Raw genomic sequence first — 20805 nt, 5'->3', positions numbered from 1 at the left:
CGCTTCCGCCCAGGCCGCCGCTTCCGGCCCTTCTCGCGCGTCACTTCCGGCGCGCCGGGCGGTTGCCATGGCGACGGGAAAGCGGCGGCAGCCGTGGCGGGGCCCGGTTACCGGGCCTGGAGCAGCCGCCACGGGGACGGAGCCGCCACGGCTCGTGTCCTGCKGCTCCCCGGGCTCAAAGATTCCAGWAAGAAAGCAGACATGGGTGGAGACACCAGCCCTCGAGGGGTGAACGGCCGGTGGCACCCCCARCCTTGGCCCTGTGTCTCCCACTGTCCCTTCTCACCACTGTCCACCTGTCCCCAGGCCTCCCCAAGGTCCCCATGAGTCTCCACTGCCCCGGTGCACCCCCTATCCTCATGTCCCCATGACACCCCACTCGAGGATCCTGCTCCAGCCCCGGACTGGCTCTGGGTGACGCTGGAATTGGGCTGTGAGGCCACAAGTGCTCCGTGGCTCAGGTACAACCTTGGGCCTCACACAAGGAACAAACATTTGGGCTAAAACGTCTAAAATCAGCTTTATTTACAGCAGGAAAAGCAAAACAAACCCCGCAAGGGTGAGGATCAGGCTGCTCCAGTGGCCTTTCTTCAGGAGTCACCTGCTCCAGGAATCATAGGCCATTGATTCTTCCCAAGGGAAAGAGCCCAGAGCTGCCATGTTGCACCAGGGAAGCAGGAAGAGCCAGASAAGTTCYGGCTGCCTCCTTTCTCTTTGCCTTSCCTCCACATTTTTTTCCCAAATGTGTAAAAGAACACACCTAACCCAGCCGGGGTGTGTTTTGTGTTTTGTTTGGTACATGGGATGACACTGCCTTTATAGCTGTGGTCCCAAGTTAGACCAAGGACAAAGGAATTCCCAGTGGGAACAGGGAGAAGGCAAAGGGAACATCCAGCTATCTGTGGAGAGGGCTTGCTGGAGAATCAGAGGAGGAATGACTGAGCCCTGGTTGTTACAGGAAGAGAGAAGCGAATAAGCAAAGACACCCCCAAAGGCAAGGCAGGTGTTCCTTTTGTACCTTCTAATTTCATAAACAAATCAGCAAATCTGTCCTTGATTCCCAGCCCGCTGACATCACTGCGGGGGGAATTCAACCTCACCTCAACTTCTGTTTTATTGGCACATCTCCCCTAAGCGTTTTAGAACCAGGGTGCCACAGTAACCAAAATTAACCCGACCTTCTGCTACTGGATTTCTTTACCCTGATTTAGCAGTTTCATTTGCACTTGTGTGGGAAGGTTCCGGAAGGTTCCACCCACAGGCAAATCCATGTGGTTATGGACTGTGACCCTCCCTTCYTGCAGGGTCCAGCCCAGTTTGCCCACAAGGATGATAAAGACAACCAAGCCAGGATTTASGGTAAGTCCTGCTCCCCTACAGCTCTTCCCTGCCACAATGTGACAATACCCAGACCCAGATCCATTGCTAATTCCATCCAAAAGCAGCACAGGCTTCCTTTCAGCCCGAGGACACCATCTGCAAGCCCCAGGGAAACGGAGAGCAACCACATGGAATGTCAGTCACACATTAGTACTCCCAAATCCCACAAATCAGCATCCTAAATCCTGCAGCTCACAAAGCTCAGCTGGGTCATTAAACCTTGGAGTATCCACAAGTCCCTGGATTTRAATATCAGTTCCCGGTCTCAGCGAGGGAGGTTGACATGGAAGTGGCCTTTAGAAACAGCCCACAGGATGTGGACAAGGCAGGAAGTCATATCCAAAATCACTTTRGACATGAAGATCCCTTTGGAGCTGAACTTGTTTTGGCAGAGCTGTCTGGGCTCAGCGACGAGGAGCTGGAGGGAGGAAAAGTCACTTGGAAGGCGGAGCTCTGGCTGAAGGCTCCTCTGGAAAATGTTGGGGACCTGGCCTGTGACACCTGCCCAGCTTGGGGACATCCTCCGAGGCCGGGCTCAGCTCCCTGCCCGGGACACCAGGTAGTAGAGGATGAAGAAGATGAGGATGAGCGCCACGGACACGGCGAGGAGCAGCCGGCGGTTGTCGCGGCCGGAGTGCGCCATGCCGGAGAAACGCTTCACGCTGCCCGTCAGCAGCCCTGTCACGCTCAGGAAATCCGAGTCCTGCGGGCAAACACACATTGGAGGCACTGCCAGATCACCAAATATCCYGAATCACAAGGATGTTCCAGTTCAACTCCAGCCCTGCACAGGGCACCCCAACAATCCTGGTGCTGATTTAGGGCTCCTTTCTCCCTTAAGAGCTTTTGCCATGCCACCTTTCATCCCAATTCCCAGATTTGCACAGAAAGCCCTGTGTCCCATTTCCCGGGTCCTTACCATGCCATCCAGGTAGCGGTTCTGGTCCTCAGCATCCTTGTCGATATCCAGAGCAAGCTGCAGGGCAAGGCAGAAAATGAGCATTAATGAGCTTTTAATTAATGTTCAGAAAACCTCTAAAATCTGAAATACATGTTATTAAAACAAGCTGCTGCTTTCCCAGCTCCAACAGACACACAGGGGTTTATCTGGTACAGGAACAAGGAAAAAGCTTCTCATTTCCCTGTCAGGCAGGTAAACTTTTCCAGCTCTGAAAAGAAAGCCTGACTGTCTAAATCTGTCAGGTGGAGAGGGGAGTTTAAACACTGGGATACAATGGCAGGAATTCAATCTGCCCTTTCACACACCGAGTCATTGATTTCTTTCATGGCTTATAGTAAATTTTTAGCAATAATTTAGAGCTTAATTTGATGTTAGCAGGCACAAACCAGCTTTAAGAGCACTGGCAACAGAGAGACAGGTATTTTCCAAAATTAATCTACCCGCCTTTTTGTTGTGATTTTTCCCCTGAGCAAGTGAGCTTAGCAATATCCTGTTCAAGACCAGGTGAGGGGGCTTGGAGCAACCTGGTTTAGTGGAAGGCGTCCCTGCCTGTGGCACAGGGTGGCACTGGATGAGATTTAAGGTCCTTTCCAACCCAAACCATTCCATGGCTCTGTGATCCTCTGCATGATCCCCAAGTAACCAGATCCCATCCTTCACCTCAACACCTGGCGTGATCTCGGCACTCACCGATTTCAGCCTGGTGACCTTGCTGACCAGGCTGTCAGCCATCCGCTTGTTCTCCACGTCCAGCAGGTCCTCCATGGCGCTCGGACTCTGCCCTGGGCACAAGAAAGAGGAGCTCATTGTCCCTGCCCAAGTGTCACAGCCCCTCCTCTCATGGTTTGCACCGTGGAACACTCCCAAAACTGACCAAAACAACCCAACCTTTCCCCAAAAAAGCCAGGGCAAGAACCCTGACTTGGCACTCTGAATTGCCACCGTGGCCCAGCAGCAGCTCGGTGACATCCAGGGATGAGATTTGGGTGAAAMCCGGCAAATTTGGGCCCTTTTCCCTTTGGCGGTGTCGGAGTCTCTCGGCATTGCCCCCCATTGTTGGGTAGCTGGGGTTGGTGGGGGGGGATTTAGGATTTCCGGAGCGATTAGGGGTTATGGGGGCAGTTAGGGGCTCAAAGGGGATTTAGGGTTTATGGGGGGCACTTGGGGGCTSAAGGGGACAATTAAGGATTGGGGGAGGTAATTAGGGGTTGGTCCAGGATCCCAAAAAGGGCCCAGCAGGGCAATTAAGGATTACGCGGGGAGGCGATTCCAGGGCTATAGGAAGGAAATCAGGGCACGGCGAGAGGCCCCATGGGGTTTAGTGGGATCGGGGGATCCTCTTCCCCCTGACCCCTTCTTCTGCCCCCCAAACCCGACCCTGTGGCTGTCGCTGTCCCCTCACCTCGGCCCCGCTCCGCCATGGCCGCCTATGGCCCGTCCCGCCCCGCCGGGCGGAGCCGCCACGAAATGTCCGCCCGCTCTTCCTCCTTCTCCTCCTCCTCCTTCCCCCCGGCACCGGGACCCTCGGGCCGCTCGCCCGGGCCGGGGCGGAAAGGCTGGAACATCCCCCCGAGGGATCCCGGGCCGCAGGTACGGCCGGTGCCCGGACAGGGGGCACGGCATGGGGCTGGGGGAGAAAACCGGGGCTACAAAAGGGGAGGATTGGCCAAAATTATAGCCGTTTGGAGACAAGAATTGGGGTCTGGGGAGAAAAAGAGGTTTGGAGGGGAAAGATTAGGGATTTGGGGGGAAAAAATAGGGGTTTGGGGGAGAAAATAGGGGCTTGGGATGAAAAATAGAGGTTTGGGGAGAAAGGTAAGGGTTTAGGGATATAAGTAGGGGTTTGTTGACAAAAAAAGGGGGTTTGGAATGTACCCAAATGGTGGGGGAAGGAGGTGACAATGTGGGGAGCCAGCAGGGTTRTGGAAAAGGGGGATATGCCCAATGATCCATTGGCTCATGCCATSCCCCCAAAAGCAGAGTGGATCCTCTCCATCCCAGCCCCTGGGTGTGGGGATGCTGTGTCTCTGACCCGRGCCAGCCCAGCCTCCTGTCCCCGCAGCTTTCCGCCTTCCAAAATGCAGGATCTGCCCATTTTGGTCCTCCCGAAAAGCCCCTTTGGGGCTGCGTGGGCAGGAGGGGACAACCCCTGTGATCCCCAAAGCCCGTGGGCTCTGGGCACGGGTTCCCGGTTTTTTGAGGTTGGTGTGACGAGCTCAGCCTTATCCTCATGGGAACACSGCAGCCACACACGTGTCCGAGCCCAAATCTGCTGGATTTCCCCCCAGCGGCAGTCACATCCCATCGCCGTGGGCTCGCGTGGCTCCGCCAGCCGCTAAASCGGTGCCGTGTCCAAAATAATCCCGCGGTGCTGCGCATCTGCTCGCTGGCACTGTCGGCAGGGACATCCTCTCCCGGGGGACAACCGGCTCCGGACGCGCCTTTTGGCTGCGATTGCAGGCATCGGCCATCATCCGAGCTGCCACCAAACCCTCCTGCTCTGCTTCCCACCGCCTGCCAAGGTAGCTCCGCCCGGAGCCGGAGGATGCTCTCCCGCCTGGCTGCCTCGCCGCTCCATCCCTTGTCACTCCACGGGAATGTTTCTGGCTTTATTTGTTATTTTCCCCCCTGTGCGGCAGCAGAAATCAGGGCAGGCGGGGAGGAGGAGGAGGAGGAGGCAGGGAGCTATTTCAGGGAGCTGCTGTTATCTGCTCCGCGTTAATCCCCGGCTGGTGGGGGGAAGGTTTTCCCTGAGCGCTTTCCTGGGAGGGCATATATTAAACATTGAAAAGCGACGCGAGGAAGAAGAGGATTAGCGGGAGAGAGAGGAAGCTGGCTGCTGGCTTTGCTCGGGTTATCCATCTGCTCCACTTTTATGGATGCAGCAGTGTGAGCAATATCACTCGAGTTTTTTTTTTTTGTGTAGCGTTTTTTGTCTCCTTGCTCTCCCCATCCCTTTCTCTCTTCCCTCTCAGAGATCTGAGTGCCGAGGTGCTTTTCCATCACCCTGGAAGCCCCCCTAACTCCCCTTCCTCCGTGCTGCGCCGTCGCTAAGCTATCGGGATCATGGAGCTCCAGGCTGTGGTGTCCACGCTGGAAARCGGGGAGCAAGACACGGTTCTCAAGGTGCTCCAGGTCTACAACCAAGAGGTGAGTGAGCATCAGCCCTTCTCTCAACTCAACTAAAAATAAATTATTATTCAGATTCCAAGTAAAACCTGGCAGGGAAATAAGAGTCGGTGTGAAGACCGAGTAGGAGGAGCTTTTATGTTAAGGCAGTTTTGGAGGTGATAAAAGAGTCCCGGGAGGAGCTGCAGGTGAAACAACGTTGGGATTTGCAAGTCAAAGATGCTTAGAGGTGGCTGCTGGGATTTCATATGGGCATGGCTCTGAAAGCAGTAAATCATGAATATAGAATATCAAACTCCAGTGAGATGGGAGCAGAGATTGAAGAGTGTCTAGCCTTAAAGCAGGAAAAAATTATCCATGGGAGTAGGTTTTTGCTTGGAGAAAGGAAACTGAAGGGAGACCTCAGCTGTTTACAGCTTCCTCTTGAGGAGCAGCTCCAACCTCTGTTCTCTGTGACCAGTGACAGGACATGAGAGAATAGCTGGAGAGGTTCAGGTTGAATGTTAGGGAAAGGTTCTTCCCCCAGAGGGTGGTGGGGCTCTGGAACAGTTCCGCAGGGAATGGTCACGGCCCCAAGGCTGCCAGAGCTCCAGGAGTGTTTGTACAATGCTCCCAGGGATGCACAGGGTRGGTTTGTTGGGGTGTCTGTGCAGGGCCAGGAGCTGGACTGAATGATCCTGTGGGTTCCTTCCAGCTCAGGATRTTCCATGGTTCTGTGAAATCCTGTTGGAAACACACTCTGGTTGTCAGGGAAATTTCCTTTGGAGGTTTCCCCTGGGAGGGGCTGGCCCTGTGGATCACTGTGACTCACTCTGCACCAGGCTGGAGTAGGTGGAAGCCAGCAGGGAAAACCTGAAGAGTATTTTGCAAGAGTGTGTGTGAGAGAGAGAGAGTGTGTGGAACTGTTCCTAACAGTTGGATTTGGAATGGAGAAATATTGGCCAAGACGGAGCAGGTGCCTGTTAAGGACAGCACCGAGGATTAACTGCACCAGCAGCAGGTCCAGCGGCGGAGTCCTTGGGGTGCAAACAGAATCTCTGTGCCCCCAAACCACGATATTTCCGGTTGGATTCCCCCAGCTGGGCCCTTCCCGGGGTATCAGGCCTAGGGAGCTGAAGCCAGAGGGTTTGCTGGCCTGTCTGGAGGAAATGGAGCAGTCAAAGAGGATTATGAAACTGCAGATAAAGCCGGCACGGCCTGGTATCGCTTCTGCTGCAAGACTGATGGTTCTGTATCCTTTTCCTGTGGATTTATCTTAATTCACTGTCATGCACTCAATTTTTGGTTGCTGGGAATAAACTCCACCTAAAGCAAAATCCCAGGTGTGACCGAAATACCCCCAGAAGGGGTTACAGCCTGCAGAGAGGATGTGCTGAGGGAAGAGCAAGCAGCTTGGCTATCTGTGGAATGGGGCAGTGCCGGGACCGAGATATCGGTTCCTGGTAACGTTCCTGGTGACTGCCTGTGGATGGATCAGCTCACGAGCTCACACACAGCCTGGCCAGAGTTCTCCTGTCCTTCCCCCACCCCTGGGGCTGCTCCAGGCACTGTGTCCATCGCTGCTTCTGGGCTGGACAGACTAACAGCGTCACACATGGATCAGTGGTTTATGGATTTTAAATGCCTTCGTTCTCCAAGCTGGGATCAAACCCTCTCTTGGTGTAAACAAGGATTGCCTCACTCACTGGGAAATGCTGCTTCTCCCCAGGCACCTGTGATCTCCTGTGCTCTCCAGTTCCATGGGAGCAGTTTTGGCCAGGAAGGGGACTGTCAGTGAAGAACAACCAAAATGATGAGAGAAACAGAAATGTTTCCCATGAGTGGAGATCAGGAGTGCTTGTTAGGAAGGGAACAGGATGGAGTGTGGAGATCAAGTCCCTTGTGTTTAAAGAACGACCTGGATAACCACGGGAATCCATTCCCATGTACCAAGGACTTCTTTTGGCCAGGAAAAGGAACAAAAATGTCAAGGGGAGACGTAGAGGCACAGCTTGTGGTGTTGCTGAGCAGGGGAATTACTGGCTTTTACGGGATATTAGGATTGGGATGAATACCCACTGTGCTGCTGCAGTATTTAAACTAAATCCATCTGTCAGCTGGCCCGTGGCATTCCAGTGGCTCCATGGATCCAGGGGTGATGCCCATTACAGGGTGTGCACTGTCGGGAGATGGTGTGTTTGCAGTTGCAGCATGTTTTGGACCTGCTGCTTTCCAGCTGAATGGCTCTGTCCTGGTCCCATGGAGTTTTAACCTCTTCCGTATCCTGATTGGTTTTGTTTTTCCCACAGAAATCTCAGTGCTTCACCTTCGAGGATGAGGAGCGGGAAGAAAGGAAGGTAGGCACACGCTCCTTGCTTTCYTCCTCTGGTCTGTGTGTAAGTCAGCTGCTCTGTACTCATGTCCAGCTGGGCTTGGCAAACAGCTCCCACAGAAGAAGAAATGAGAGTTTTCCATTCACTTGGTTAGGGAATGGCTCTGTTTTTTCCATCAGTAGCTGGTGGTTTTGGATAAAGGTCAGCATCCATCCGGCATTAGCAGCAGTTCCATGATCCATTCCCAGACACGGGTGCAATGCCTTTGGGATGATCTCTGGTGCCTGTGGGCAGGGATCACAGCACTGCTGGCTCCAAGGGAGGGTGAGAGGCTCTGCTGGGAGCCAGCAGTGGGATTTGCCCGGAGCTGTGTACTAACAGATCCTTTAAGCTGGTGTAATCTGGCACTTGGAGGRAAGGAACACTCTGCCTGCCCATTCCTGCTCCTGCAGCTCTTCATGCCAGGGCAGGCCTCGGCCTGGCTGTTCTGCCATAAGAATGGCTGTTTTCCCTGGATTATTTTCCAGCTGGCTCAGTTTTGTGGTCAGTWCCCTGGTGGATGGTGCCAATGCCTGTGTTAGCACAGCGAGTGCAGGCCAGGTGACCCGGGTGGAGARCAGGACCTCCTTTGGCTGTGCCAGGGCCAGCTGCTGCCACAGAGGGTGTTCCAGCACAGCCTGAAGTGTGGGGCTGGATCTGCTGAGATCTCTTTGCCTTGCACTGACCCTGTTTGAGCTGGGAYAGTCACACAGGACGTGGCTGCAGGCACACTGTCGCACAGTGTCCCACTTTCAGAGYGTATGCCATGAAACACCACCAGTTCCTGCTGCTTGTTCTGATGGTTCAGCTTCAGGCAAACACCCCGAGATCTCTTTCCCCCTGAGCCAGCATGAGACTTTGGTCACTGTGACTGGATCTGAAACTCTGTCTCCCTGTGAGGAAGGAGAAGAGGAACAGCTGTACTTCCTCACTTCCCCAGGATGTCGGTGTGGGGCACACACATTAAGGACTAGAGTTCAGTTTTCCTTCCTTCCTCCCTTCCTCAGTAGTTTAATTTTGCCAGGGGAGGGTCAGGTTGAACAATCAAGAGGAATTTCTTAATGAARAGGGTGGTGGGGCATTGGAAGGGGCTGCCCAGGGAGGTGGTGTAGTCACCATCCATCTCTGGAGGTACTCCAGGAACAGCTGGATGTGGCACTGAGTTCTCTGGGGTTGTTGTGAAGGTGCTGGTTGGTCAAAGTTGAACTTGATGGTCTTGGAGGTCTTTTCTAACCTGAATGATTATGATTAATGACTAATGGTTATGATTAATGATTCCAACCTTAATAATTCTATGATTATTTCAAAGTRCAACCAATGGGGTTGTGTTTAGCCAGTTGCAAACCTCATTTTTGGGTTCTTTTGCTCTTGTAACATCACAGAAAGATCCATGCTCTGAGCTGTGTCGAGGTCTGATGGGCTCTCAGCTGCCCCAGCTGTGTGTGAAGTGTTGCCACACGTGGTTCAGCCTGAGCTGCCCATGTCTGTAAGGCCTTACCTGTGCTCTGGTGCTGCTTCATGACTTGTTGTTCCCCGTGAGCTGAATTGTGTTAGTGGGGCTCTGCCAGTCTGTACCCACAGAGGATCTGGGCCAGTAGGTCTCCAGACAGCACTGAAATTAAGGAGATGCTGCTTATTTGAATCTCCTGAGGTCTCTTCACCTCTTTTCCCAAGGCATCACATGCTCCCTTCACCTCCCTCGGGTCCTGTGGAGTGGTCAGGTCAACCCTGTCAGCCTGAACCATCCTCACCGGGGCAGAGCTACAGCAGTGACCTGTTTGTGCTCTCCCTTTACACCCAGCACTTTCTGCAAGGCATTTTTTCCCGGTTGTTCTTGCCCAGACTGGTGCAGGATCAATGCCAGAGCCAGGCACTTTCTGAGGAGCAGGTGACCCTGCTGTTGTCCGGGGCAGAGCATGYGGGGGGCAGAGGGAGCACTTGGAGCTGTGGGTATCCAAGGTGTTGCTTATTTCCAACTGCACAGAAAATGGCCCAGCTGCTGATCACATTCTTGGAGAGGGAGCTGCAGCCGTCCTGCCAGGTCACCTGCCTGGAGAGCATCCGCATCCTGTCCCGAGACAAGCACTGCCTCGACCCTTTCACCACCAAGGAAGGCCTGAAGACCCTCTCCAGGCACGCTGGCATCGATTACTCGGAGGAGCTCATCCGGGAGGTCCCAGATTTGGATGTAATCCTGGAATCACTGAAATGCCTGTGCAACATTGTGTTCAGCAGCGCCATGGCGCAGGAGCTGACGGCCCAGGGGCGGCTGGTGGTGGGGCTGGCCCGGCGCATCAAGCTCTACAACGAGCGGAGTCTCCCTCACGACATCAAATTCTTCGACCTGCGCCTGCTGTTCCTGCTGACGGCCCTCAGGGTGGACATCAGGCAGCAGCTCGCCCAGGAGCTCCGGGGCATCAGCCTCATGACAGACACCCTGGAGCTGACCCTCGGGGTCAAGTGGTTGGACCCCTAYGAAGTTGCCACCGAGGAGGGACTTCTGCAGCCTTTGCCTCGGCAGGAGACGGAGCGAGCCATGGAGATCCTCAAAGTGCTCTTCAACATCACCTTTGATTCCAGCAAGAGGGAGGTGGAYGAGGTGAGCTKSTTGGGCATTCATGTGTCTCCAGGCTCTGGCTTTGCAATTTTTCTCCTCCCTTGCATTTCCTCGTGTCCCAAACTGTGTACCCTCAGGGTGGGGAGGGACTCAGGTGTCTTTAGGGCACTGCCTCTGTYCAGTGCAGTATTATCCCTCACTTTRCCTGTGCTTTTGGAGCATTCCCAAAAGGAGAATTGAGGGTATGCTTCCCCTGGAACCCCCTGCAGTCCAGAGCCTGCTGCTGGAGGGGGATAGGCTGCAGGCTCTGGGAGGTGTGGGATCCCCTTTGCTGATCAAGGTGTTCCTTCTCCATTTTGGGGCCAGGAAGACGCTGCTTTGTACCGGCACTTGGGTGCCCTCCTGCGCCACTGCCTCATGATCTGCGCTGACGGCGAGGACCGTACCGAGGAGTTCCACAGGTCTGTGGTGGGAAGAGCTTCACCTGCAGSTTCGCCTGCTCCCCCAGGCACATCCTGCATGAGCTTGAGCYGCTGGGTGAGACACTGCTGACCAGCAGCTCTTGGGTTTAGCCAAGATCCCTCATGCTGCTGGAACTCAGAAACAGCCTTTCCAACAGCCTTGGAATGCCATGTGGGAATGCCCTCCTGGCCCCTGAAATCCTGTTTCATGTCTTGTGTCAGGCTGTCCCAGCAGTGACATCCACCTCAGTGGGCAGCTGGCCAGAGAAGATGTGTGCTGCTTTAATTAAAAAGTCCATGAGGTGACCTTAATTAGCCTTAAGCYGTGCTGAGAAATTGGCTGTGTCATGTTGCCAGGCATTATTGGTGCAGGGGTTTCAGCTTGGAGCAGGTGACACCACCCTGTCCCCAAGAACACATAGTCAGGGGGATCCCAAGCAGTGCTGGCATGGACCATCAGGATAAGAAGTGGTACAGGAGACTCCAGAGACAGACCTCAGACCACCAACATTGGTCCTGCTTGGCTCTGTGTCACGACCTGTGGGTTCTCAGTTGTCACTGAAGTCTCTTTGGACTCTCAGCACATGGTTCAGCTGCTCAAAAAGCATTTAAAGTTATTCCTTTTCAGTAGTGTGAGGAGCTTGAGAYGCTCCAGGAAAGCTTGGATCACAGGGTCCTCACACTCCTGGAAGTTAATCACCGGCCTTCATTTCTGCAGAGCTGAAGAACTTCTMTGAGCAAGGCTCCATCACTGTGAGTTCACTTCTCTTCTCTTTCACATGTGCAGTCACACAGTCAACCTGCTGGGCAACCTGCCCCTGAAGTGTCTGGACGTGCTGCTGACCCCCAAAGTGCGGCCGGGCTCGCTKGAGTACATGGGCGTCAACATGGATGCGGTCAGCATCCTGCTGGACTTCCTGGAGCGGCGCCTGGACAGGGTACATGGTGGGGCTGCTCCTTCCCCCAGCCCAGGGCACCTTCCCCTCGCCTGGTGGGAGCACCACGCTCGGTTTGGAGTTAGCCCTTTGTAGGAGGGGCAGCTCTTGGCAGAGCTGGGGTTGGTGGGACTAAACCAACATCCCTGGGTTGGGAAGGTGGCTGCTGTTGCTGTGAGGGCTCGGCATGATTGACATGCTGCTCGTTTTGGGAATGTTTCTGCAGGGCCATAAACTGAAGGAGAGTTTGACCCCAGTGCTGAACCTGCTGACRGAGAGTGCCCGGGTTCACCGGCAGACCAGAAAGTTCCTGAAGGCCAGGGTACGCCGTGCTCAGCCCTGCATTCAGGGGTGCTGCCCTGAGGGGAGGGGAGACGAGCAAAACCCTGCTTATGGCCACCCTCCAGACACCTCTGGCTTCTGCTGTGGGTGCTTGAGGCCTTTGGTAGCCACAGTGACCTCTCCGTGGCCCCGCAGGTGCTGCCACCGCTGCGGGACGTGCGCAACCGGCCGGAGGTGGGCAATTCCCTGCGGAACAAGCTGGTGAGGCTCATGACCCACATCGACACCGACGTCAAGCACTGCGCTGCCGAGTTCCTCTTCGTGCTCTGCAAGGAGAGCGGTGAGTCCCACAGCGGGGGCTTCCACAGGGACCCTCTGCAGGGCTTCTGCCTTCCCTTGGGACAGTGGGGAAAGGGGAGAGCTCTGGGAGCTCTGTGGGAAGCAGGTGGTGTCTCTCACCATGGGCTTTGCTCCCTGTCAGCGTCTCCACGTCTCCGTGGCTTGGAGACACGGCACAGCTGTGCTGCTGGGGTTGGGAGCAGGAGGGGAGCACAGGGTGGTGTGTGTCCCTTCTCCCGGCAGTGTCCCGGTTTGTCAAGTACACGGGCTACGGGAACGCTGCGGGGCTGCTGGCGGCACGGGGCCTCATGGCCGGCGGCCGGGAAGAGGGGGAGTACTCGGAGGATGAAGACACGGACACGGAGGAGTACAAAGAGGCAAAGCCCAAGTAAAGAAATCTGTTCCTGCTCGGAAACTGCCCTCCGCCCTCACCTTCCTCCTGCCCCTGCTTCATCCCTCTGCATGCACCTCCTGCCATCTCCCTGTTCATCTCTTCCACATGCAGCACGAATGGAAGTGCCTGTTACTCCTACCCCTCTCCAGAGCTCAGCATTGCTCCACTCAGCTGTTTTTTGGTTCCTCTTTTTCCCTTCCTCTGTTTTTGTTCCCTTGCCCTCTCCTTTGTGGGTGGTATCTCAAGGGAGGGAGGTCCAAGTCCATGYCCACCCGTGTGTCCCACACTCACTGGTTTCCTGTTGAGTGTTCTTGCAGGYTGGGTTTGTTGGGATTTTCTCTTGTTAGCTTTTGTCTTCTGCCATGAGGAGAGGGAGGAAACGTCACCTGCCCTTGTGTTCCTCATTTCCAGTGGCACTGTGGCATTGGCAGAAGGGCATGTTAGAGAAAAGGGAGGTGTCTATAAGGACGTAGGTCAGAACCCCTCATAGCACTGGCACCTGGGGCTCTGGACACGAGCAGCAGTGAGAGCCAGTCCTGCTGTGCCATTGCTCTGCCCACAAGCTCAGAAGGATTCCAAACAGCCCTTTGTCACCTCCTGTCCCCTCTCCTGAGCCCTGACCTCACTGCTCTCTGCAGCATCAACCCYGTGACGGGCCGTGTGGAGGAGAAGTTGCCCAACCCCATGGAAGGGATGACGGAGGAGCAGAAGGAGCACGAAGCCATGAAATTGGTCAACATGTTTGACAAGTTGTCCAGGTACTGGGACATGGTGTGTGTCTGGGGGTACATCTGTCACAAGCCTGCCTTTGTCTGTGTTCCCAAGGCCTGAAGGGATCTGGGAGAGGGAGTGGCAGGGGATGCATGGGGAAACTCTTCCAGATTGGCAGCAGGGCACTGCCAGGCCCTCCAGCTTTGCCATGATGRGACACTGCGGAATTCCTCGCTGTGCCTGCGCTGTTCCCAAGCACCTGCAGCAGCCTCTGTCCTGGCAATGCTGCTCAGGGGGAAGCAGCATTCTGGGGACAGACAGTGGGGACAGATGGCAGCCAGTGCCACCATCCAATTTCCCTGTTGGGTTGCTCTCTCCAGTCATCTCTGATCCAGAGAAGCMCAGCTGAGTTCAGGCTTTCGAGAGTAGGAGGAAATTAACTTTATCATGTGTTGGAGGGAGAGGAACAAGGACATCAGTGCTGGTTTTCCTCTGGGAATCCCGAGCCACACGGARCAGGACTCTAGAAAAGAGCCTGTTCCAGGGAGCAGGATTGTGCTTCCAAACCATTGCTTTGCCATGCTGGAAGTTTTAAAGAAGGGATCTTTAGAAGGGTTTGGGCACGTTTCAGGCTATTTCCACATTCCTGCAGTATTCCTGGTGTGTTCCCATGCCCTGCTGCAGCTATGCCTTACCTTCCCCCTCTCCTCCTGGCTGCAGGGAGAAGGTGATCCAGCCCATGGGCGTCACCCCCAGCGGCAACCTGGCGCCCATGGAGAACGCCATCCGCAGCATCGCCGACGAGCGCTCGTCCTCCGACTCGGACCTGGGGCTGGACTGAGCCGGCTCCACCGCAGCCACGGAGAGCCGAGCTCCGGCCGCTCTCCCTCGGAACTGGTGCTGCACCCAGGGGCYGGCACTGCGCCAGGACTCGCCCTGTGGGATCCAGATCACAGCCCACCACCTGGAACACCTGCCTCCTTCCCAGCTCCATAGCCACCTCTCCTTCCAGAGGTCTCCTGGCTCCACCTCGATCTCTCCTGTCAGCAGCCTTGAGGATTTCACACTCCAAATTGCTTCCGGGACTCTCCAGTAGGATTTTTGGGTTTTAAATATGTGCTGTTTGGGAAGAAGGGTCAGGGGGAGGCTCTTGCTGCCGCTGCATCAGGGTTCAGTGATCCACAGAGCCTCCCATGTGTGTGTGGCTGTGTCCACAGTGGGGGCTTCTCCCCGGGAATGCCATGGGAAGGGGGGCTGTCAGAGAGGGGTGTGGGCCTCCAGTGGGAGCAGGATCTGCAGGGTGTGGTGCAGGGGGCTGCATCCAGGTCCATGCACACCCAGAGCGTGTGGGTGAGCAGAGCAGAGCCCTGTGAGGCCTTGGAAGCTTCAACATTCCATTGGCCGCAGGAGAGAGCACGTGGGTGGCTGCTGGGAATGCTCTGATGTCCCTTCCTTGGCACTGGGCACTGTCCCTGTCACCACCCAGCTGGGTTTGGGCATTTGCCTCTCCTCACCTCCACCTTTCCAGACAAAAGGCCAATACCTGAGCTGTCCTTGGCTCCTCCTCGCTGTCCCCAGGCCGCTGTGACCCCAGGGGCTGCTCTCGGGCCTGGTGTAGATTTATCTTTATTTTTATTCCTGTTTTCTTTGGAAAGAAAATCTTCCCATTTGTCTCATGTACCCAAGTTTCCAAACCTYCCGTCACGAGTAGGAATGCACAAGTGACGCTAGAATAAAGCCAACCTGACACGTGGGAGCGTKGCCGTGATTCCTGGGAGCAAGGAAAGCCCTGTGGCTGTCCCCATGGSAGAGGATCCCAGTAGTTCTGCCTGTGTGTCCTTAGGAGCTGAGGGTGTTCCTGAACGTGGTCCCAGAGGTGAAGAGCTGGAGGGGTGCTTTGCTTGGTTTTCCAGTTTCCACTGCTGAGGCCCCTTGATTGCCATGTCCAGCTCTGAGCCCTTTGTGGACAGGAGGATATTGAGGGGCTAGAGCATGTCTGGAGAAGGGAATGGAGCTGGGGAATGGTCTGGAGCACAAGGAGCTGAGGGAGCTCAGCCTGGAGAAAAGGGGTTCAGGGGGGACCTTGTGGCTCTGCGCAGCTCCCTGACAAGAGGGACAGCGGGGGAGGTCGGGCTCTGCTCCCAGGAACAGGGACAGGACAAGGGGAAATGGCTTCAAGCTGTGCCAGGGGAGGTTTAGGTTGGACACCAGGAGGAATTTCCTCATGGAAAGGRCTGGCAGGCATTGGAAGGGGCTGCTCAGKGGGATGSTGGAATCCCCATCCCTGGAAGTGTCCAAGGAACACCTGGACATGGCACTYRGTGCTCTGGGCTGGTGACAAGGTGGGGATCGGTCACAGGCTGGACTTGATGGTCTGGAAGGGCTTTTCCWACCTGGATAATCCTGTGGTTCTGTTTWGTTCCTGACTGACCCCCAAGTGCCATTCCAGCTGTTGGGCTGGGGACAGCCCTGCTCTGTCACAGTGGGAGCTTTTAGGCCAACTGCATCTTTCTTTTTAACTAGCAAAAAACTCCCCCAGTGCCCTTCTGTGTGCAGACACGTCCCCTGATCCCTTCCCAGCTGTTGAAGCTTTCCCAAGCTTTCCCTGCAGAAGGAAAAGGGGGGGTTTGGTGCTTTTAATGCAGCTGCTTCTGATATTGTTTCAATTTTCCAGAGTGCTTTTAAATCCCTCAGAACAGCTGCCAGGCCTGGCCTGGAATGCCCTGGAGCAGGGAGTGAGCTTGGCACTGGGCGTTTTGGGAAGAGGTGTTCATAGAATCATAGAACTCCGCTTTGGGGGAAGCAGAGGGTGGTTAAAAACAAGTCCTCACCATTTCCAGTGTGGATCCATGTGSCACAAAGCTCTGTATTGTGTTGTGGCAGGTTTGGGACACTGCTGTGACAGGGCTGTGACACTGCCACCCCCCGGGATGGCATCTACAACAGGGAAAGGCACTTGTGTGAGGGGGAAAAAGGGAAATAAGGTACTAAAAAGCAGGTGAAAGGCGCAGTGGTGGGGACAGAAGGTGTGACTTTACAGAAAACCCCTCAGGTGACATCCAGAAACAAATTATTTCTCTCTTTATTATTAAATAATTAACACTCTAGTGATTCAGAAATTCTCTAACAGCTTGAGCTAGAATGGGGGCAGCTACCCCCGCCCCTGGCTTGTCCTCTGATTAGCAGAGATTTCACGGAAGGCTAAACACAGCCTGCAGCAGCCGAGGATGATGGCCAAGGGAACAGTGGCTGGGGAGGAGCTGTGACAGGAACTGGATTGCTCAGCCCAGTGGGAGCTGGAAAACTCGCTCCAGTCTGTCCTGGCATGACCTTCATGGCATTCCAGCTCCTGCTCCGTCGAACCAGTGCCTCTGAGGGGCTCTGGGGTGGATGGCTTGGAAGGAGGGAGATCCCACAGCCAACTGCAGACACTGAGCTCATTGGATATGCYGGCACGAGCCCCCAGGCCCTTGGACACTTGCTGGTGACACTCGTGGCTGGACGTCCTCAAATGACGTGCTGAGAGGTGACAGGAGCACCTTCCTACTTCTCCTTGGCATCCAGCTGAAAACAGAGACCACAGYGCTTGCCAGGGAGCATCAAACATTCCAGCACCATCCCGACAGGTTGCACAGAATCCCGCARTCCTGGAATRGTTTGGCTTGGAAGGGAYCTTAAAGCTCATCCAGTCCCAGCCCCTGCACTTTCCACWAGTCCAGGTTGCTCCAAGCAACTGTTTTTCCTCTCTCACAGTTTCCTCTATCAGCATTATCCAACAGGGATTCAGAGCAGCACAAGCATGGAGCCAAGGGCTGGCTCGTCCCCAAAACATTGGTGCTGGAAAATCAAAAACCTGGCCAAAAGGCTAAGAATTGCTACTCATTCCTGCCTCATAATCTGATGAAAGTAAGAACAACATGGATGAGACAACTGGAATCTTGAGGCCAGATTTTATGAAGTCACGTTTGGACAGCATATTCCTAAGAAATACAGCTGTGTTTGATGTGAAATATGGAGAAATCCTCCCAGTGGTCTAAAGGAATGTAGTAATTAACATCAGCACTAWGCTCTGAGTAATTAAGAACTTGTTCCCCTGCAATTTCTCACTCCTGAAGATCCCAGAAGGTTACAGATGTGAGAATGGTGGAGGAAAAAAAGATTTTTAAGGATTCATCACTACCAAGTGGAGCAGGAGCAGGAACTCCACTCCCTGTCCAGCTACAGCAGCACTGCTTGGGTCTCAGCACAATCAGAGCATCCCTTCCCTCTCTCCTACTGCTTATTGCTCCTGTGAAACAKGTTTGGGTTGGTTTGGGTTTTTTTTGCACTCTTTGCAGTGTAGTAACCCACTCCCCTGGGTAACTCCAGCACAGGGAGCACAGAGGCTGAGGGGGCAGCTGGCGCTCTGAGCCTCTTCCTACCTTCTCTTTCTCCTTCTGCATCAGTGTCTGCATCTCGTCACTCCAKCCCAGCAGCTCCACCAGCTTCTCAACGCCCCCGACCACGTCCCCGAGCTGRGCCACGTCGTTGTGGCGCTGCTGCCACGCAAAGGGGCCCACGAGCTCCCGGTTGATGAGGACCCTTGGCACGGAGCTGCGCACGGCTCCGGCCAGGCTGGCGAAGGGCTCCACCTGAGGGGGGAACCGAGGGGGAACAGAGACAGTCACCTGGCACACTCAGCTCAGAACCCCTCAGCCACCCCAGCTCTGAACGGGTCACAGTGTCACCAGTTACCTGGTGGCCTTTCCTCAAGTAGCCCCAAAGCTCTCCAGGTGCCCATCTGCTTTCCAGAAGGTCTCTCAGAGCACCTCCACCCTATTTCTTACCCTCCACCTCAAATTTCACCTCCCTGACCCATTTTCTCGCCGTCTCTAAACCCTCCCTCCCCTCTGGAGTTCCTTCAGGTCCTGTTTTCCATTCCTTTTTCCCCRGGGGTTCCCCTTATTCCCAGACCTCCAGGGATGTCCCGATGAYGAAGAGCAGGTCTGCCATGGGGAAATCTGTCAGGTGCAGGAGGAAGCGCTGTGGGAGCTGCTCGCCGAAGAACACRATGTCAGGCTTGACCACTCCGGTGCACACAGGGCAGCGAGGGACCCTGTCCTCCATGACATCCCTCTGAGGGGAGAGACCCCAAAACTGCCTGTCACAGGGACCCCATTCCCCTGAAGGGAGAGGCCCCAAACCTGCCCATCACAGGGGTTCAAAACCACCACGTGTCCATACAGCAATGCCCAGCCTCAAACCTGATCCACTCCCTCTTGTCCCCAAGGCAAAAGAACAGGTTTGGACCTGTCATKACTGTAATAATTAATGCCTCCTTGTGTTAATTGCTGTGCTGATGCCCTGCTGGCCCCACTCACCCTGAAGTCCTCTCCGGGGAAGTTCCTCCGACACACCGTGCAGGTGGCAGTGGCAAAGGTGCCRTGGGCTTCCACCAGCCTGTCAGGAGGGATCCCAGCCACTGGAATACAGCGTGTGGGACAGGACTGAGCCAGAGCCTCCCCGTGTGCAATTCCCCAATCCTGCTTCTCCCCTCAGYTCCTGGTGCTGCTGCTGGAGATGTGAAGAAGGAGCTCACCTCTCTCCAGCCCGTCGATGTTCTGGGTGTAGAGGCGCAGGAGCAGCCCCTTGTCGTGCAGCAGCCGGAGGAAATAGTGGGCAGAATTGGGGCGGTAGTTGCCGGGGTAGAGCTCCTTGGCCAGRGTGAAGAAAGGCTTGGGGTTGGTGAAGAAATAGCCCAGCTCGAAGATGGCCTCGGGGTAGGGAATGTCGTACTGCTCCAGGTTGCTGTACAGGCCGCTCCCAGGGGACCTGTAGGGACAGGGGGCAGCTGAGAGGGGCTGCAGGAGGTACATGGGCTGGAGACACAATTCCAGGATTGCTGAGGTTGGACAAAACCTCCAAGACCATAGAGTCCAACCTGTGATCCATCATCACCTAGTCAACCACAGCACASCCATCGTTCCTTGGACACCTCCGGGGATGGCAACTCTACACCAGCCCCTTCCAATGTTTAATCACCCTTTCATAGACAAGGCCTCAGCCCTCTGAGGACCAGGAGGATGGAGCCATCACCTGAAGTCGGGGATGCCGCTGGGCGTGCTGATCCCGGCACCGGCCATCACCACCACGCGCCGACATTCCTTCTTCCGCAGCAGCTCGGCCACGTCCTTCAAGGTGAGCTTCTGCTTGCCCTCATCACCTCCCCACCKGCCCAGAATGGCTCTGGCAGCACTCAGACAGAAGGGTCTGGAGCCTTGGGTCCTGCTGGGCACAGGGGGAAGCACAGCACTGAAAGAACTGACAGCCACTTCGGCTCAGCGGGAGAAAAACAACCAAAATTGCACAGAAAGCTTTTCCCTGAGCAGGGCTTCTCTAGGAGAAAGCTTGGCTCTCAGTCTGACCCAAACCCTGGAGCAGACACATCCCTCTGCACTTCCTTACGTGGAGCTAAAATACCAAATCACAGCTATTCATGGACACGGGGATRGACACACTGGCAATTACCAGTCTCAGTGTTGATTTACACCACTCTGGGATCCAGGAGACTCTTCAGTGTCCTGAGTTCGACAAGTTTCTCTCAGGTGACGTGTCACCTTGCCCAGGTGAACACAGACACTGTGATTTCCCTTAGACATTGCTCCCCCTTAGGCTCAGCGTGTCCTTGTCCAAAGGAATCACTGCCCTGTGCCCAGCTGGGCTGGGAACAGCCATTATCATCTGGGAACAGTYATTAGCATTTTGGGAACAGTCATTATCGGCAGGGAACAGCCCCTCCCAGAAAATTAGTGGCTCTRCCTTCCCAGGGATATGATCCTGCCTTACTCTGCTGTCAGAGGGATGTGACAGCGCCTTCCAGAGACGTGACATTGCCCTGCCTTCCCCTGCTGTCACAAGGACATGGCTCTCCCCTGTGAGACCGGGTTTCCAGGGAGCTGAACTCACAGTCTTGGGAAAACACTGATATTTCCCTGGCAGCTCCCTTCTCTCCGGCTGCCAGCCCAGCCCCGGCTCGCAAAGCGATGTCCCTGCTTTGACGGGGACGGCACAACCCCCATCACGGGAGCACATCCCATGCCAACACCGATCCCCACCCTCCTGTTCCCKCAGGGATGCTCCGGTCCCCAGCCGCCCATTCCCCACGTACCTCCCGGCTCCGCCGCCGGCCAGCCCCTTCCCGTCCCCGCCGCACCGGGCTCCCTGTGCAGTGCCGCCGCCATGGCGGGGCCCGCGCTCCCACAGGCTCCTCCAGGCTGCAAGAGAGCAGAGCGGTGCTGAGGGCGGCCCGGGGGTCCCGGTGCTCCC

The 20805-nt window shown here is 55.4% G+C and overlaps 3 protein-coding genes across 6 annotated transcripts; 1 reads left to right on the top strand and 2 right to left on the bottom strand.

Annotated features, from left to right (window-relative positions):
* Positions 1-1842: 1842 nt before the first annotated feature.
* Positions 1843-3820, bottom strand: BET1L (Bet1 golgi vesicular membrane trafficking protein like). The gene is made up of 4 exons (XM_057379866.1): positions 3744-3820; positions 3032-3123; positions 2300-2356; positions 1843-2083 (listed from the first exon to the last, which is right to left on the bottom strand). The coding sequence occupies exons 1-4, from the start codon at positions 3760-3762 to the stop codon at positions 1916-1918; spliced, it is 336 nt and encodes a 111-aa protein (XP_057235849.1). The 5' UTR covers positions 3763-3820; the 3' UTR covers positions 1843-1915.
* Positions 3815-16491, top strand: RIC8A (RIC8 guanine nucleotide exchange factor A). Of its 2 annotated transcripts, XM_057379862.1 has the most exons (12): positions 3815-3931; positions 4630-4863; positions 5317-5491; positions 7759-7806; positions 9806-10420; positions 10745-10839; positions 11627-11777; positions 12001-12096; positions 12252-12396; positions 12639-12783; positions 13428-13547; positions 14221-16491. In XM_057379862.1, the coding sequence occupies exons 3-12, from the start codon at positions 5408-5410 to the stop codon at positions 14339-14341; spliced, it is 1620 nt and encodes a 539-aa protein (XP_057235845.1). In that variant the 5' UTR covers positions 3815-3931; positions 4630-4863; positions 5317-5407; the 3' UTR covers positions 14342-16491. The 2 variants fall into 2 exon arrangements, with proteins under 2 accessions (XP_057235845.1, XP_057235843.1); XM_057379860.1 differs by lacking the exon at positions 4630-4863.
* A 62-nt stretch (positions 16492-16553) lies between these two features.
* Positions 16554-20796, bottom strand: SIRT3 (sirtuin 3). Of its 3 annotated transcripts, none has more exons than XM_057379863.1 (7): positions 20648-20796; positions 19576-19767; positions 19079-19311; positions 18861-18961; positions 18454-18615; positions 17922-18131; positions 16554-17064 (listed from the first exon to the last, which is right to left on the bottom strand). In XM_057379863.1, the coding sequence occupies exons 2-7, from the start codon at positions 19620-19622 to the stop codon at positions 17044-17046; spliced, it is 774 nt and encodes a 257-aa protein (XP_057235846.1). In that variant the 5' UTR covers positions 19623-19767; positions 20648-20796; the 3' UTR covers positions 16554-17043. The 3 variants fall into 3 exon arrangements, with proteins under 3 accessions (XP_057235846.1, XP_057235847.1, XP_057235848.1); XM_057379864.1 differs by having other exon boundaries at positions 19576-19764; XM_057379865.1 differs by lacking the exons at positions 18861-18961; positions 19576-19767; positions 20648-20796 and having other exon boundaries at positions 19079-19132.
* Positions 20797-20805: the final 9 nt, after the last annotated feature.

The sequence above is a fragment of the Malurus melanocephalus genome, unplaced genomic scaffold, assembly GCF_030028575.1.
Source record: "Malurus melanocephalus ecotype Western Australia unplaced genomic scaffold, MMel_1.1 scaffold_426, whole genome shotgun sequence".
Taxonomy (NCBI): Eukaryota; Metazoa; Chordata; class Aves; order Passeriformes; family Maluridae; genus Malurus; species Malurus melanocephalus.
Note: the sequence above shows the minus strand (reverse complement) of the source record. Positions and strands in the feature narration are given on the sequence as shown.